This window comes from Nyctibius grandis, chromosome 26, assembly GCF_013368605.1.
Source record: "Nyctibius grandis isolate bNycGra1 chromosome 26, bNycGra1.pri, whole genome shotgun sequence".
Lineage (NCBI taxonomy): Eukaryota > Metazoa > Chordata > Aves > Nyctibiiformes > Nyctibiidae > Nyctibius > Nyctibius grandis.
Window position 1 is genome coordinate 6,933,183 of NC_090683.1, and position 15,546 is coordinate 6,948,728.

The 15,546-nt window shown below is 53.9% G+C and overlaps 2 protein-coding genes across 3 annotated transcripts; one reads left to right on the forward strand and one right to left on the reverse strand.

Annotated features, from left to right (window-relative positions):
• Positions 1–1,488: 1,488 nt before the first annotated feature.
• RAB5C (RAB5C, member RAS oncogene family) lies at positions 1,489–15,254 on the reverse strand. 2 transcript variants are annotated; one of them, XM_068418531.1, is made up of 6 exons: positions 15,171–15,254; positions 5,562–5,806; positions 4,358–4,509; positions 3,915–4,037; positions 3,066–3,159; positions 1,489–2,662 (listed from the first exon to the last, which is right to left on the reverse strand). In XM_068418531.1, exons 2-6 carry the CDS (start codon positions 5,725–5,727, stop codon positions 2,547–2,549), a joined length of 651 nt encoding a protein of 216 aa, XP_068274632.1. In that variant the 5' UTR covers positions 5,728–5,806; positions 15,171–15,254; the 3' UTR covers positions 1,489–2,546. The 2 variants fall into 2 exon arrangements, with proteins under 2 accessions (XP_068274632.1, XP_068274633.1); XM_068418532.1 differs by lacking the exon at positions 15,171–15,254 and adding an exon at positions 15,139–15,161.
• LOC137673978 (uncharacterized) lies at positions 14,797–15,385 on the forward strand. The gene is made up of 2 exons (XM_068419042.1): positions 14,797–15,199; positions 15,279–15,385. Exons 1-2 carry the CDS (start codon positions 14,797–14,799, stop codon positions 15,383–15,385), a joined length of 510 nt encoding a protein of 169 aa, XP_068275143.1.
• The last annotated feature ends 161 nt before the right edge of the window (positions 15,386–15,546 follow it).

Consider the following 15,546-nt stretch of genomic DNA (forward strand, 5'->3'; position numbering starts at 1 on the left):
GGATCTGGGACCATCATGCTGCTGGGGGTGGGGGGAGGCAGGAGGGTCCCAGGCAGGGAGGGGTTCCCCACTCACCTCACTGGAGCAGAGGCAGCTCTCCCAGGGAGCAGGCAGGCTGCCTTCACCCCCTCGTGCCGCCACCAGCATCAGCACCAGCTCCGCAGCCCCTCGCTCCCTGGCCGATGCCACCGAATGGGAAGATGATCTTGCTGGAGGCCCTGGCTGGGTGTAGGGTGCCCCTGTTGTAGCCACACTTTTTCCTCTTGTGCAGCTTGGAAAGGAGCTGCTGGAGCCTCCTCGGAGATCCCAGCAGCAGGGAGGGTGAAGCCCATCTCCAGGCGCTGTGTGAAACCACCACAAACATCCATCCTCAGGCCTGGGCAGGCAGCAGGTATGCAGACAGACACGCCTGGTCGTGCTAAAGCTGCTCTGAGCTCGGACAGCCCTTGCCCGGGGCAGCACGGTGTGGGCAGCGAGGAGGCCCTGCTCACCTCTGCAGCCAGGAACAGCAGCGCATGCCCAGCCCTGACCCCGAGTCCTCACAGCTGCACAGCAGCGAGACACCCCTTAGGGCACCGCAGGCTCCTTCACAGAGATGGAGACCCAGAGTCCTGGAAGGAGCCAGAAACGAAGCCCTGTCAACCAGGAACCAAGGAGCCAGCAGATGGCAACAGCACCTCACCCTGCGTTCACAGGATGGGTCAGAGTTGGGACTGGGGAAGCCCATCTCCAACCCATCCCTCTCTTGCTCAGGAAACAAGCAGCATCAGTCCAAACCCCCCTGGAAGCAATGTGACCTCAGGTGTCCTGCAGACACCCTGAGCTCCTCTGGCAGAAGAACAGGCAGGCTCCCTTGCAGGGGATGGAAACAAGCAGCACCCACAGCACCAGGTGAGCGAAGCCCATTTGGGGCCACTGGAGCCCACACCCTGCAGGCAGCCTGTGCCCCAGCCAGTCAACAGCATCACACCGGGTAGCCGAGAGCTGCACGGGGATGCTCTGCTTTCCAAGCTGACTCCAGGCCTCACCCCTCTCCAAGTCCATGCAGCAGTGACAGGAGTCTCATCTTTCACAGCCACCATCCTCCAGGGACAAAGGCGTTTTGTCCCAGTATTCCCAAGCCCGTCCAGTTGCCAAGACGAGCTCCTCTGCGTACTGCTCCCCCCTTCCCAACTCACGCTGTAGATAAGTTTCCCTAGCAGTATTAGGCAATGAGTAATTCCCACTGTTGGCCTCCAGCTTCCTTGCACGCCGCTGCACAGCACACCCCAAGCTCACAGAGCCACCTGCAGCCTGGCTGGAAGGAGTCTGTGCCTCCCGCGGGAGCAGCGGCACAGCCCGGGCTCAGGCAGAGCCCCGAGGGCACACAAGACCTGGGTGTTGTACACACCACAAGCAGCCTGGAGCATCTCAGCACAACCACCAGGTTCTGGTCCACTCCCCTTCTGGTCTGAGCTGATTAAGAAACATGAACAGTGGTGATTAGGATAGGTTTATAAAAATTTTTTCTTTTAATCACACAAAACTGAAGTTTGTGATGACTAAGTCGACAGTTCCTCTGAAATACCAGTATGCATAAGACTCTGCATTAGGCACTAGGCAGCAGCCAACATCGTTAGAGTCTGGCAACAGAAGCCATTTTAATACCTCCCTTCATCCTTTGTGGAATTACAGGCTTTTGCAATACATCGTTTCCGCTGACAAGTTATCCGAGGTTTCCCCCACCCCACCTCTGTACATCAGTAAACCATGTGTATTCACACCAGAGCAGGGTTAACAACATTAGTGGCATCACAACCATCAAAAAAAGGACAATTTTCTATACAAGATTTCTGCAAAAGTTGCAACAGGATTAGTGCATTACGACAGATCCGGAGATAGAAAAAAAAAAAAAAAAAGAGTTGGCATGCTAGAGTCCAACACAAATAAAGACAACAGGCAGCTCGCTGTATGTACTATATTGACAAGATACTGATTGGTTACATGGAGAAACATACAATACAAAATACAGAAGAAACCAGTTTTGCTTCCCTCTGCCCCACCCCAGAATACTCATGATCGATTTGGTCAACAAGTGGCTGAACAGCCAGAGTTTGTCACTCTAATGCTACAGTTTAGTGGTTGTTCTAGGTGCATCGTACTGGTATCGGCCCCAGCTGTTACGCACGGGCGATTCTAAGCAAGGCTCTCTAGTCTCGGTGTCCCTTTGTTTCCAACAGTGAACTACAGTACTGGGGGACCCGGGTGCTGCCGGCCCGCGCCCGCGCCAAGGGCTGAGCTGGCTGGGCAGACACCAGGTCGTGCATCCACCACCACCAGGAAGAGGGAAGAGCAGAAGTTCATATATTAAAAAAGTGACTTAAGACTTAGAATTGAATTAGTATTTGTACAGAAAGGTGCAGGTGGAAGAACTCCCTCCAGCCTATGATCAGAAAGGGATGGAGAAATCACAGCAGCCACGGGCAGCAGCCGCGCTACGGTAAGTGCGATCGTTAGCGTGGGTTCCAGTCACGTCACTCGCGGGCTCCGTCGGGGGCAACGGCGGCTCAATTGCTGCAGCACTGGCTCCTGCTGGGCTGACTGCTCTCCTGGAGGTCAACCACCCGATTCCTGCCTGGGCCGCCGGGAGCGTTCTGGGGTTCATTTTTTGGCAGTTTCTTGGCTAGAACGAAACAAGATGTTATAAGGCTCCTCTACAGAGGCCAACCTCCCCCCCACCGCAGGCCACGGGCTGGGCTCAGCCCTGCTCTGCCCCAAGCCCTCACCCCTTACGGCGTTTGGGGTGGACGCTGCTAGCAGCACGAGCACAGCAAGCCAACCCCCTCCTAGTCCTGGCTGTCATCAGCCCTGCTCCTTCCTTACTCACCACCCAAAGGGAGAGAGGGAGCAGGCTTTGCAAGGCAAAGGCCCCAGACACTCGGGGACTGACTGTTCACAGGCGTACAGCAAGCTGGTCATCTACCCCCGTAGGAGCCTCCAGACCCTGGCTGACATGGGAGCCTCCAGCAGGCCACACTGCTGGTGCTCAGAGCCACCCCAGCCACCCTGCGCACCCAAGCTGTCACCTATTGCCATGAAGATTTCGTTCACATTCATCGCTGTCTTTGCCGACGTCTCCATGAACAGCAAGCTGTTGTCATCTGCGTATGTTTGTGCATCCTACAAACAACCACATCAGAGCGGTGAAGGCATCCTGCCAACGGGAGGCCCAAGCAGGCCTCACACGCTTCACTTGCTGGCAAACTAAACACTGAAGAAATCCTGTCCCACCCCAGGCCAGACATTCCCACCCCAGTCCCCTGACCCTGCCTGGCCAGGACAGCTGGGAGACATTCCTGCTGACAATAGGGCATGGCTGGTGTCCCAGCACAGGCTGTTTGTGAGCCACGTGAGCCAAATGCAGACACAGCACGTCCCGAGCAGCGCAACACCTTGTACTTTGGTTGGCTGGGAGAGTAACACACACTGTAAATGCACCACAAGCAACCCTGTGCAGAGGTCTGAGATAAGAGCTTCTCCTTGAAAGTCTGCCTTAGACAAGGTAAGAGCTGTGAAGAGTAGAGAACAAGCTGGGAATGATTCTTCACGTGTCTCCTATCCATGAGCTGCTGAAGACAGCCCCAGATGAGTAAGGCAGCAGAAAAGATTGCAGACAGAAGCTTGTGCTCTGTGGGCCTTATTCTCCACACTTGTCATAACTGTTACCACCAAGAGCTACAAGGGCTGTGGAAGGAGTGCATGGGTAAGGCAGGCTACAAGCCCCTTCGAGTGGCATCCTGAGGCCCTCAGGAGCATGAAGCTTGACCTCCACTCTCCCTCAAAGCATTTTGCACATAGCCACCATCTCCCCCACTTAAGCAAAAAGCTGCTTTCCTGACCTGCTCAAGTAACGACTGATCTGGATTCCCACTCACCTGGAAGTCCACAGCTCTCTTGGTAGCAAGGTCTGCCTTGTTTCCTGCTAGTGCAATTACAATATTGGGGCTAGCCTGCCTCTGCAACTCTTTCACCCAGTTCTTGGCTCGTACAAATGTGTCCTGGAAGCAAACAGGAGGCAGCAGTCAGGAAGGGCAGCAGCCTCTTATTAATCCACAGTGAAGATATGATTAGAACAAGTCTTTCCTGTAAGAACTGTTCTGCCTCTACAGCACTTTGTAGCAGGATCCTTTATCAGCTTAGACAGCCTTGGTCAGGACTGAGGAAGAGGCCGTTAGCAGTTTTCAAGACACTCAGTACCTGCAGGCAGGCATCTGCAGGGGCTCTGAACCCAGACACTCTCCCAGGAACTGCGAAGCACCAGCTGCAGGCGCAGACGCCTCCTCCCCAGCCAGCGCTCGCGGCCCCGCGCAGTACTCACTGTGTTAGTGATGTCGTAGACAACGATGGCTGCCTGGGCGCCTCGGTAGTACATGGGGGCCAGGCTGTGGTACCGCTCCTGTCCTGCCGTATCCCATATCTCAAACTTCACCGTTGTGTCATCCAGACAGACTGTCTGTGTTAGGAAGGCGGCTGAAAGAGAAGGCGTGTGTTTGCCTCACCTCCAGCTGGAGAGTCCCTGCAGCGAGAGCCGGGGGCTCGGAGCAGTGCTGCCTTCGCGTGGGAGGGAGCAGGAGCCCCAGAGGGAGGCCAGCGCAGTGCCGCTTGCTGGGGAGGTTGTAGCCCTGCTGTACCATCAAGCTCCTCGCACGCAGGAACCCAAGGCCACCGAGCAGCCGATGGGAAGGGGGCCCTGGGAGCGTGGGCAGCCCGTTCCCCAGCAGCCTCCTCCCGCAGGTCACACCGTACAGCTGCAGCATCACCAGGATTAGCTTTGCAGAGCACCTCGGTGCCCAAGCACTGGTCACCCCAGTTACGCTGCACTCCCCAGTTCAGTAACTGGTTATTTGCTTGTTCCAGCAAGTATAATACCGTGCATTACACCTAGGATAAAGGCAACCAGCCTCGGATACAGATGGGAGCAGAACAGCAGAGTGCCCACACAGCCCTCTGCAGCACAGCATTAAGCCCTGCTTGCCCATACGCCTTATTTACAGCTATACTTACTCCCTGCACAGGTTACTACAGGGACACATCAAGCCTTTTCTCAGTACACAGCTCCTAATGCTACTGCCCAGAGACCCGGGTGCTGGCTGACCTTTGGCTGGGGACACAGTGCTAATGATTTCAAGCTAAAGAACTACCAGACCCGAAAGAGCTGTGGAAGTAGTTAACAGCATCAGGCTAGAAACAGCCCCCAAATCCCAGGTCATGGTCTGAAAAGATAATTAAGGGCTATAAACCAAGCTGAAGGCCTCGGTTCTAATTAGAAGCAAGAATTCAAGCACTGGAAGCGAAGACGCCTTAGAGGCAGAGCGCACGGTTGCCATAGCATTATTCTCTGCTGCGCTGATCTTCACACCAACAAACAAGTTGTAAACCAAGAGTTACAGCATTATCTGCTCGACTATTTATAGCAAAAACCCCAGACCAGGTTGAAATAGTCATTAATACTTCTGATACCCCTGGACTACAGTAGCAAGGCCAGCACCTTCTAGCCATAGGCATTTGGGGTGGGCACTCACCTCCAATCGTGCTCTCCTGGTACTCGTGGAACTGCCCCTTGACGAAGCGCAGAACGAGGCTGGACTTCCCCACCGCCGACTCTCCCAAGAGAACAAGCTTAAACTGGCAGATTTTGTTTCCAGCGGCTGGTCCGTTCGGTCGAGCAGCTCCACCTCGACCTGCCATTGTGGCCTAAGTGCGGGAGTGTCAAGAGTTAAGGATGCCGCAGGTTCTGCACTGGGATTCACCTGGAGGCAGGTTGCAACTGGAAGAGGAGGCCGGAGTTAGTGACACGCTCATGGACCAGCCGTACCAGTTCTAGAGGCTGGGTTTGATCTGCAACCGCCATCAGCACAGGCAGGTGGTGACTCCTTCCCACAGTGGGAAGTTATCAGCTGCACACACCACAGCACTACCGGGCCGTTCCTGTCAGCCAGCAGCTCCTCGAGCAGGGTCTGAGATGTCTGAGCCTCCCTGGAGAAGGGATCTCGGTCACACAAGCTTTGCTCCCCACCAGTGGGCCCTCCAGCCCTTCCACTATGTGTAGATGTTACACACACCTTGCTGGGGTGAGGCAAGAACAGCCAGCACACCAACTGGTGTTATTAGAGCTTCGTCTATTAAAACAACAATTACTTGGTTCACGGAGGTAACCGAGGTTGACCTTTAGCTCCTTCCTCCTCTCCCAAGTTCACAAGGCAGCAACTTCGGGCTGTCAGTGCAACACAGAGACGTTCTGGTAAGCCAGTAAGGGAAGCAGTCCTGTACGTCGGTCCTTCAGACAAGGCACGCAGGCAAAGGGAGGTGCCACAGTCAGTCTGTCAGTTCAGAGCCGCTCACACCGAGCCATTAACCACCACATCTCAGAGCAGCCCCGAAGGCGGCCTTTGAAGCGCAGCGCCAGCAGCCTGCCCCAGGGAAGTCCTTTGGTAGCAGCCACTCTCTGGGCACAGGCTGCGTATTCAGAGACCGAAAGCAACTGCTCCCATCCCTGCTGCAAACGGGTACTCACCACCCAACACAGGTCTCAACAGCTTGATCCGAACGCAGAGGCAACACCCAACGCTTGCCACTTCCCACACCCCGTTCCAGCTGCCTTATTGCCCTCAGCCCACATCATTCCAGGTCATCAGGCTACTGGCCACATTCCTCAGGGGAAGACTGTTCAAATGGAACAGCACAAACAGGCAGCCGTGATGGGAGCTGCCACCCCATCTCCCCAGCCTCCAGAGCTGTGCAGAAGCACAGAACCATGGCAAGAGCAGCAAGACAAGCTGTCCTGCATCCACAGGCCACCACGGGTGAAGCTCAGTGCCCTCCTAAGCGTTCAGCTCAGCTGCACGCAGCAGGGAGCAGGAGCATGTTCAAAGCACACGGTTATAGAGATTTAGGCACATTTCCTGTTCTCTCACAACTCCCTCTTCCTGCTAACGATAAATGCTACAACTGATTGCATCTGCTCTGTATCTCTGCAGTGAGGATACCTTAACTATGCCTCAAGTTTAAACTCAATTCCACAGTTTGGTAGGAAACCTCAAGCCATTCCAGCCTGAGAGCTCATCCAGAGGGACAGCCCATCAGTGTCAGCAGCTGGAGAACCTCTTCAGCTTTCAAAACACAAAAGCACTTGAGCATACTCTGACCTACAGAGACATTCAACCTCCAATTGTTCTGACAAGGAGGCAAGTCAGAAACCTGCTGTTCAGACAGCACCGTTCACTGAAGCCAGCAGGGAGGAAAGAAGCCATGAGGAGGAACTTCAGCGCAGCGAGAGGTCTCAGTAGCCTGAGCTGGAAGAAGCCATTGATTCGAGTGGCCTGTCCAGTCTTGGGTTAACTCGTGTAGGAACTGCAGTTCAGAGCTGGGCCCTTGCAAAGGCCAGTAACGCTGTCGGGACCCCACCTCCCTCTTCCAAGGAAGGACAAATGCTGTTTCCACAGGATGAGAAACCCTGATAGGAAGCAAATTAGCAACTTGTTTTGCTGGACAGTGAAGCAGCATTTTGCAGCTCTGGCCAGGAGCAGCTTGGTTACCACCAGCTTCAGCAGCTCTACACTTCTATCAGCCTGAAAAAGGTTCCACCTTTTAGAGTTTCTCCTCTAACCAGAGTTTGCAAGGGAACAGCTTTTGCTTGTTTAACCTTGCGTTCATTTACCAGGGCAGTCTATCAGCAACGTGCGAGCTCTGTCGCCGTTTCAGACGAACATTCTGCGCATTAAACGCCACGTGAATCATGCCCCTGAGTTATGACCTCCTGAAACAGGATAGGGGTGATTCCCAGAGCAAAACAAGGAAATGAGCCTGTTGACATCCTCAAGTCTTCGTGTGACCTATATTTCACAGATCTCGATTTATTTTGCCATCTGGTTGTGCTACATGAACTCAAACAGAATGAAGCAAGCACGTCTGTATGTCCAGCTCATCAGGGAGAGCTACTGATCAGAGCAAGAGGTCAAACAGATGCAGCCTCTGACCACTTGAAGTTATGGAGAACCTGATCATCATCTACAGATGGTCTGAAGTTTGGCTGCAGGGCTACTTCACGTCCCCTTGAGAAGCTGCCAGACCTTTAGGATGCCTGGGTGGAGTTTCTGCAGCTCTGATGACCCTAAGTGCAGCCATCTCCCTGAGGGTCTCAGGCCAAGAACATGCACTAGGTCAGAACGACCTTAGCGCTTCTGCTGATGTTCACAAGGCCACCAAACAGCTGAAGTGAGCGACTGCCAAAGCTGTAGACACCAAGAACTCTCCACTGCAGGAGAATGTTTGGCACTTTTTGCTAATGCAAACATCTTCGAGGATTTCTACGTTCCTGCCAGAACCAGAACTCCGCTCCACTGGATGCAGAAGTAACTGCACAGCCTGGATCTGTGCTAGATCAGCCCACACCGAGCAGTGAGTATTGGCTGGAGAAACAGGGAGTGCTTCACGCTGTATGAAGGCATTTCTGATGCTCAGGGAGGCTGTCCATCCCCGCTCCCAGGGGAGGACGGGCACGCAGCCCTCCCTGCTCCCCATGAGAGCTCTGGCACAGACACTCGAGCCACAGGTCAGCCTGACCAAAATATCTACGGCGACACTGCGCAGCGGCAAAGGCAGCTGGAGCTGCAGCTTGCCATGCCAACTCAAGAGAAGGAAGGGTATGACAGGGTACTCATGTAATCAAGATTAACAAGCATTAATTTTCCTACTAGCCCCTTGTAACTAGTGAAACTCGGCAGGTTGTGATGCCACAAGATCCACAAGAAGGCGCATGCTGGTTTGTTTGCTCGCCCTACCCGCCTCCTCGCTGCGGCGCACGCGGGAGCTCGGCATCACACAGGCAAAAGTACCGATTATTTTATTGTAAACTCTCAGAACAGCCTCTTGTTTGCTTTGAGATCAAAGACACATTTCAATGCCTGATGCTGTCCAACAACCAACAACTCCAGGTGTACCACTTCTGCAGTTCATGCTCCTCTCAACACCTCACCAGCTCCCCAAGATCTGTTCTAGGGGCTCACGCACTGCCATGAACACTGAATTCAAGAACCTGAGTGCCCTACATGAGAAAGCACACGCCAGTGCCGCTGCGTTCCCAGCCTGCCCCAGAGCAAGGCAGTTCTCCAGAGCTGTGAGGATGCTCCAGTATAGCACAAGAGCTCATTTCAAACCAACCAGCCCAGTACAGGAATCCAAATCTCCACAGGGCAATTACTATCAGATCCCCATGATAGCCCCTGCAGGAGAATTGCTTTACAAGGCTCCCTGCCACAGGGAAGCTGCTAGTTTAAGGTGTCAGAAGCTACAGAATCTGGTATTTTTGCCCTGTGTTCATCCAGTAGCAAGGACTACTCTGAAAGCTGGTGATATTTGGAAACCCAATCCTGAAGAATCTAGTTACCCAAGAGGACTGCTTCTGCTCTCAGCTATGCAAGAAGCCATTTCACTGGGGATTTGTTGGCATAGAATCAAAATACTCAAGACAAAAGCCCCAGTGAAGTATTTATCTTGTTAAATAGCTGACAGCATTACATGAATTCCTTGGCAAGGCAACCCCTGAAGTTACTGAGTGGTTTTGCTTCACCTAACACTGAACAGGCAGCTAGCCATCGCCAGCAGGAAGCTTGTGCTACCTTGCTCCCACCCAGAACGGGCAAGTCAGCTCTAGGACCCAGAGCCACAAGCAACTTCCATGAGCAGGACCAGCAGCAAGTGTGGGACCCACCAGAACACCACACAGACTCCGCTAGCCCATATTAGCATGGTGTGGAGCATCAACCCAATTTTCCAACACATTAATATGATTAATAAGAAGAAACTTCAAAAGCCTTCCTGCAATAGGGTCCCCAGCGCAGAGGAAGGAGTAACAGATCCTGCTCTTACGGATGAGATGAACCAGGACACAGACGTCAAGGACAGACCTCGGTCCCTCAGCCCCATACAGTGTGACCAGTTTTAATACTTCATCTTTCTACAAACATGCACGTCCCTCCACAAACAAACAACACTTAGTCTCTTGATCAGTAAGGCTACAACCTGGAGCTTCAGTAACAGCTCTAAGTTGGGGAAGTAGTCATTGCAGTTGCCAGGAGCCACGCTACAGCCTTGAAGTGTAGATTCACAGCCCCAAATCAGCCCAGAGAGCAGTTTCAGAAGGACTCCGATGGTTGTTACACTATCGTAAGTTAAAGTCACAACTTCTCTGTAGAGTCTCATGCCCAAGCCTCCCAGAGACTTGGGCACACTCATTTTAATTCAGACATAAATAGGATTTACTTTGGAAAAAAGTTAAATTACCTTTTGTTGGTCACTACAGTCCTGAACAAGTGCAGCAGAATCTATCACCAGCTCTTTCCCATGCTTTTAATACAGGCGTCTGCTTCCCGACATCTGCAGAGCCACGGCCTCTGAAGCAGCCCCAGCAGCCGGCTGTTTTTCAAAGCAGCTTCTCAAAAACAACTCTATCAGGGATTTCAAGGCCACCACCCTGCAGTTACCACTCAGTCCAGCGCAGATGCTCCGTGCAGCTGAGCTAGCAGGACAGTCCAACACGCAGTTACCCCAGCAGAGCCTTTGCATCGCTCCACGATGCGAGCTGAAGCCTGGTCTTACGAAGGGCAGCTGCCAGGCACAGTGAAACGAGCCACCTTCCTTCAGCCATCTCTAAAGCCAGATTAGCAAAGCCTCGTACATGAGGCCCCACTGATGGGCTGCTGCTCAGTGCCGAGCACACGTGGCCACACCGAAGGCCCGATGTGCACAGGCAGCGCTGTGCTTGGACAGGATCGCCCGAAGTCCAGATGAACTCAGAACACACCGTTATATACAGAAAGCTCAGCCTGAGACTAAATCTCATTTGCTAGATGCTGTCTGCTTGAACCAAGTCAGCTCTAAGACTGTTAGGAAACCGTGAAGCCAGGAACACTCGTGCATCCTACAAAGCTGAGCTGACTCTGGAAGATGAGGCAAAGATCACAGCCCGCATGACTGAGTCAAGAGGCGCAGTACTTTGGTCAAAGGGACTTATCAAGCTCCCTCAGGCCTTCTTCCAGCCAGTTTAACCCCATACACATCCCCTCAGAGGGGTTTCCTCAGTTTAAGTGGTTATGCTTTACCAGGAACTCTGGAAAACACCTCACGAGTAAGGAGACATCACCCTTATTGATGCTACCTTGGAGCTACAGATTGTTACTACTCGGAGACACCTGACTAGGTATCAGCAACAAGAGCTCCTACCATGTTGGTCACACTGGCAGCACAAGGAAGTTCCGTGCCTAATTTAGGGGGGGTTTTAGTTCTGCAGAATAGGATGACTAATTGCTTTTAAAACTGCAGTTAGTGTCCTATTAGATCACCACAGCTGAACAGAAAGCCATGTGGTGATGGCAGGCTGAGGCGTAGTGCTTCTGCCTGGTCCTTGTGGGTCAGGAAAGCGACAGGGATAACACTAGAACTCACGTTCTAAGCGGGGCCACCGAACCCCCACTGCACTGACGCTATAGCAACTGAACTCACACCAGATCCAAGTGATGAAAGACCATGAATGCAAGCTTTCAGTGCTGCTTCAGTCAAGCTCTGCTTCGCTGAGCTATGGAGACAACACACTTGCAAAGCTTGCTTTAAGAAGAGCAGAATGAGAAGTGGCAGCTTTGTACCAAGTGTTATCAGGGCAGGAATGGCAGCAAAAGACTCCTGTGGAAGGGTTCTGCATCACCTTCATTTCACATAAGCTTCCCACTAGCTGCAGGGAGCAAAGCCTCCAGATTCCCTGTCTCTGCATTAACTCCCTCTTGGAGGCCTTACCTACTTCTCGTTATCCTCAATACCACCAGAACTTGGTCCTGTTTCACAGGAGATGAGGCACAGCTAGCCTGAAGGAGTAACTCACACGTGCAGCCTGGACCAACTAGAAACTGAACAAAAGCATCAAGGTTTTAATTCTGCAGGCAAGGTTCTTTTAACTCCTGTTCTTGATATTGTCCACTGCTCAGCACGCCCTCAAAAGACACAGCGTAATTTTGACTAAAAGTCCAGCAACACACACCTTTAGATAGCCCCCACTATCCCGTGAACAAGACAAGATCGTTAGCAATGCAAAGCACAAAAAGGCCATCTTCACTGCAAAACAATCAGTGACCTTCATGATATCTTTCCCAGGCTGCACAAAGATCTCTTGCCTCCAGCAGCTCCTTATTTGGAGCTCTACCAAATAAAAGCAAACATGAAAACCAGTGTTTTCTTATCTGTTTATGCAGAACTACTCCGGCAGTTCATTCCTGTGCTCCAGGGGAGGAAAGCATTCTGTTTGGGATTTAGATGAAGCTTTATTCTTCCCTGATACTGTCACTTCCAGGGAGGCTCATTGTTTCTGCCTCGCATTTGGAGTGTTTTCACAGTGTTACTCTGACGACTTAACAGAACTTGCACAAGACGACTTCAAACTTCATACCCCAAGGGAAGAAAACAGCTGACTCCACCGTTTCTACACTCTACCCTCTTTCAAGTACGCTGACCGAAATACTTTGGGCTACACCCACTTCATTAGAAGAGTTCCCACTTCGTTTCCTGTCTCTGAAAGCGCCTGGCATTCCTTCCCCCTCCCTGCTGGGGAGATGCCATGACCACCTATCCGCTAAGCATGCGGCGGTTTAAGAAGCCAGGATCAAGAGTTGATGACTAGCAGGGCCTAGTGCAATTCTAGAGCTGATCCCTCTTCAGGAGCAGAAGAGCTTTGCTGTGATGGAGAGAATGCCATTTCTCAACAATTAAGTTCGGCCAAGCACACAAAGTATGAATACATTCCTAGACAGTTTTGTTTCAGACACTGCCCAATCCATTATTGGTTTCACTAGTAAAGCAAATAGACCGAAACCCACAGTAAAACTAGAGAAATATTTTATTTTACTATATTCATATCCACACACCAAGCCAGCCTTCCCCTTACCACTCTCCAGTAACTTAAATCCTTCTTCAGGAGTCCCATTTCATCCTGCCTGTGCTGCTCCCTCTCCTGAGGGGGTATCAGCACCTACTTAAACAGCCTTGAGGGACCTGCACTGCCTGGCACTATCTTAAAACAAATGTCATCTACATTAGCCTATAGTCTCTTAGAGGGAAATATTGCCTCTAGAGGGAGGTTTTTGCTACGAAAGCAGTTGACTGTTCAGGCATATGTTGAGACTCAAGAGAAGTCGGAGATGATTCCAGCACTGAGACCCAGGTACCAAACCTAACCGTTGCTTCGCTTAACCTCGCCGGTCTAGACTGACTCGTGCTCTACCTGCCCTCCTCACTCCAACAATGCATTAAGACCAACATTGTCTTGTAGCTGCCTACACACGCTGTTCTGAATTCTTCACCCTTTTTAGTCATGGTTCTTTCACTTTATTATCCAGTTAAGCTGAAAAAAAAATGTCAGAGACTGAGAGTCAAGGCAGTAGTGAATACTCGTGGGATATTCCAAGAAAGCTCACTCAGACAGCAAGGTATGTCCAGCCAATATGCATCAGAAGTATCTTTCTTTTTTTGGTCTGAACCAAGCTGCGGAGTCCTGCCTTCAGAGTAGGCTCAGGAGTCCTAACTTAGTGCAAAGCCAAATTGATGTCATGCTATAAGCAGGGCAGCTCAAATATGTGTTGACCCACCACACAAAAAGCTAAGAATAGTAGATGCAAGTTGTTCCACATAAGACTTAAAATAGTACCTCAGCATATTCTCTTCCCTCCTATTTCCTTACACGCTTGGAAACAGCCAAGGTCAGAACTCAGACAGCCACGCACAAAAGCAACAAGCTAAAGGTCAGCTGAGATCAGGTCAACGCTGTATTTGGTCTCGCTGGCAGACCAGCTTCAGCGAGAGCCACAGCCAGGTAGCAGAGAGCCACCACGACTGTCACGCCCCCCACCCAGCCCCAGGAGCTTTAGCAGCACCTTGAGCGTTATCAGGAGCACGGTTCGAGCAGTCTTCCCAGGATTTAGCACCCCAAACCTGCTGCTCACACTTACGTCTGCACTATCAGCATTTGCAGGATCACATACCGACCGCGCGCTCAGCTTACACGCAGCAGCTCCTCCCGCTGCGCTGAGGATCCGAGCATGGCCTTGCCTCGAGCACGGCTGGGTCTTCTTCCAGACAAGCTACAGAACTTCCTCGCAGTTCAGTTCTTTGAGAGCCAGCTGCACCACGTATTTTGCTTCACAAACGCCCCTTGGGGGCACAGGGGCCGTGTCAGTCACCAGCAGCACTCCAGAACAGTCTCCATTGCTCTAGAGCCTATTTTCAGCAGGTAAAGTTACATCCTTCATTTAGGCAGCTCTCTGCTCGGGAACCTGGCCAGGCTTTCACATTTCCAGAGTTTCTGTTCCCACCTCAGCAGCTGACTCGCTACAGCAAAATATTATACCACTTCTATCCTTACGGGCACCACACCTTCCCCAAATTCCATTTAACTTCCACACAGTCATTGCTACAAGGGAGACAAAGGAGCTGGGAAACGGCAGCCGGGCAGCACCAGCGCACGGGCAGCGGGCACCCGCTGCCGAGCCAGCCTTGCCCACTCGTGAAGGGAAACACGGTGCAGACAGGACCCTCTCCTCGAGCTTGAGGCCGTCACCGTTGATCTTCCCGACTGGCGCAGCCCTCCCCCGGCTGCGGCACCCCGAGACCCGCGCCACGCTCCGCACGGCCGGGGCCGCTCCCCCGCCTCGCCGGGACACCGGGCGGGACCGGCTCCCCCAGGACGCGGCGGGGGCAAGTTTGCTTCGGGCAGCCGCGATGGCCGGACCCCTCCGCCCCGCCGGCGGCAGCGCAGCCCGCTCCAGCCCCCAGCCCCCGCCGCCGGGACGCGGCGGCCTCGCCCCGCCCGGCACAGCGGCGCCCCCAGCCCCCACTCCGCTCCCACCGCCGGAGCCGCTGCCTCCCCCCAGGCGGGCTCCCGGGTCTGCGGCGCACGGGCCCGGTGGAGCCGGGCCCCCAGGGCAGGCACCGCCCGGGGCAGGGCTGGGCACCGAGCCGCGCCGGGCGCCGCCTGCCCGGAGCCCCCGCGGGCCGCGCCACAGCCGGTCCGGCCGCAGCCCTGCGGGAGACGCGGCCCCGCCGCCCCCCGGCCCCACTCACCGCCCGCAGCGCCGCTCCCCGGCCCCACTCACCGCCCGCAGCGCCGCTCCCCCCGCCGCAGGTGAGTCTCGCAGGCCCCGGCCCTCACTTCCGCCTTTACCCGTTCCGCTTCCGGATCCGCCCACCCCTTCCGCTCCCAGCCCGCCGGCCACAGGCAGCGGAACCTGCCAATCATCGCCGCCCCGCCCCGCAGGGTTCCCGCCCTGGCGGACGCCCCGCCTCACGTGAGCCGGGCGCGCTGACGTAGCCGCGCCGGCCGCGGGGGCCGATGGGAGCTGTAGTCCGCGGAGCCCCGGCGGGGTCCGAGGGGCTCCCGGGGCGGCGGCGAGCGGCGGCCCCGGGCCGGGACCGCGGGGTGAGGGGGGGACCGCGGGCAGGGACTCACCGGGAGCCGCGGCTGGAAAAATA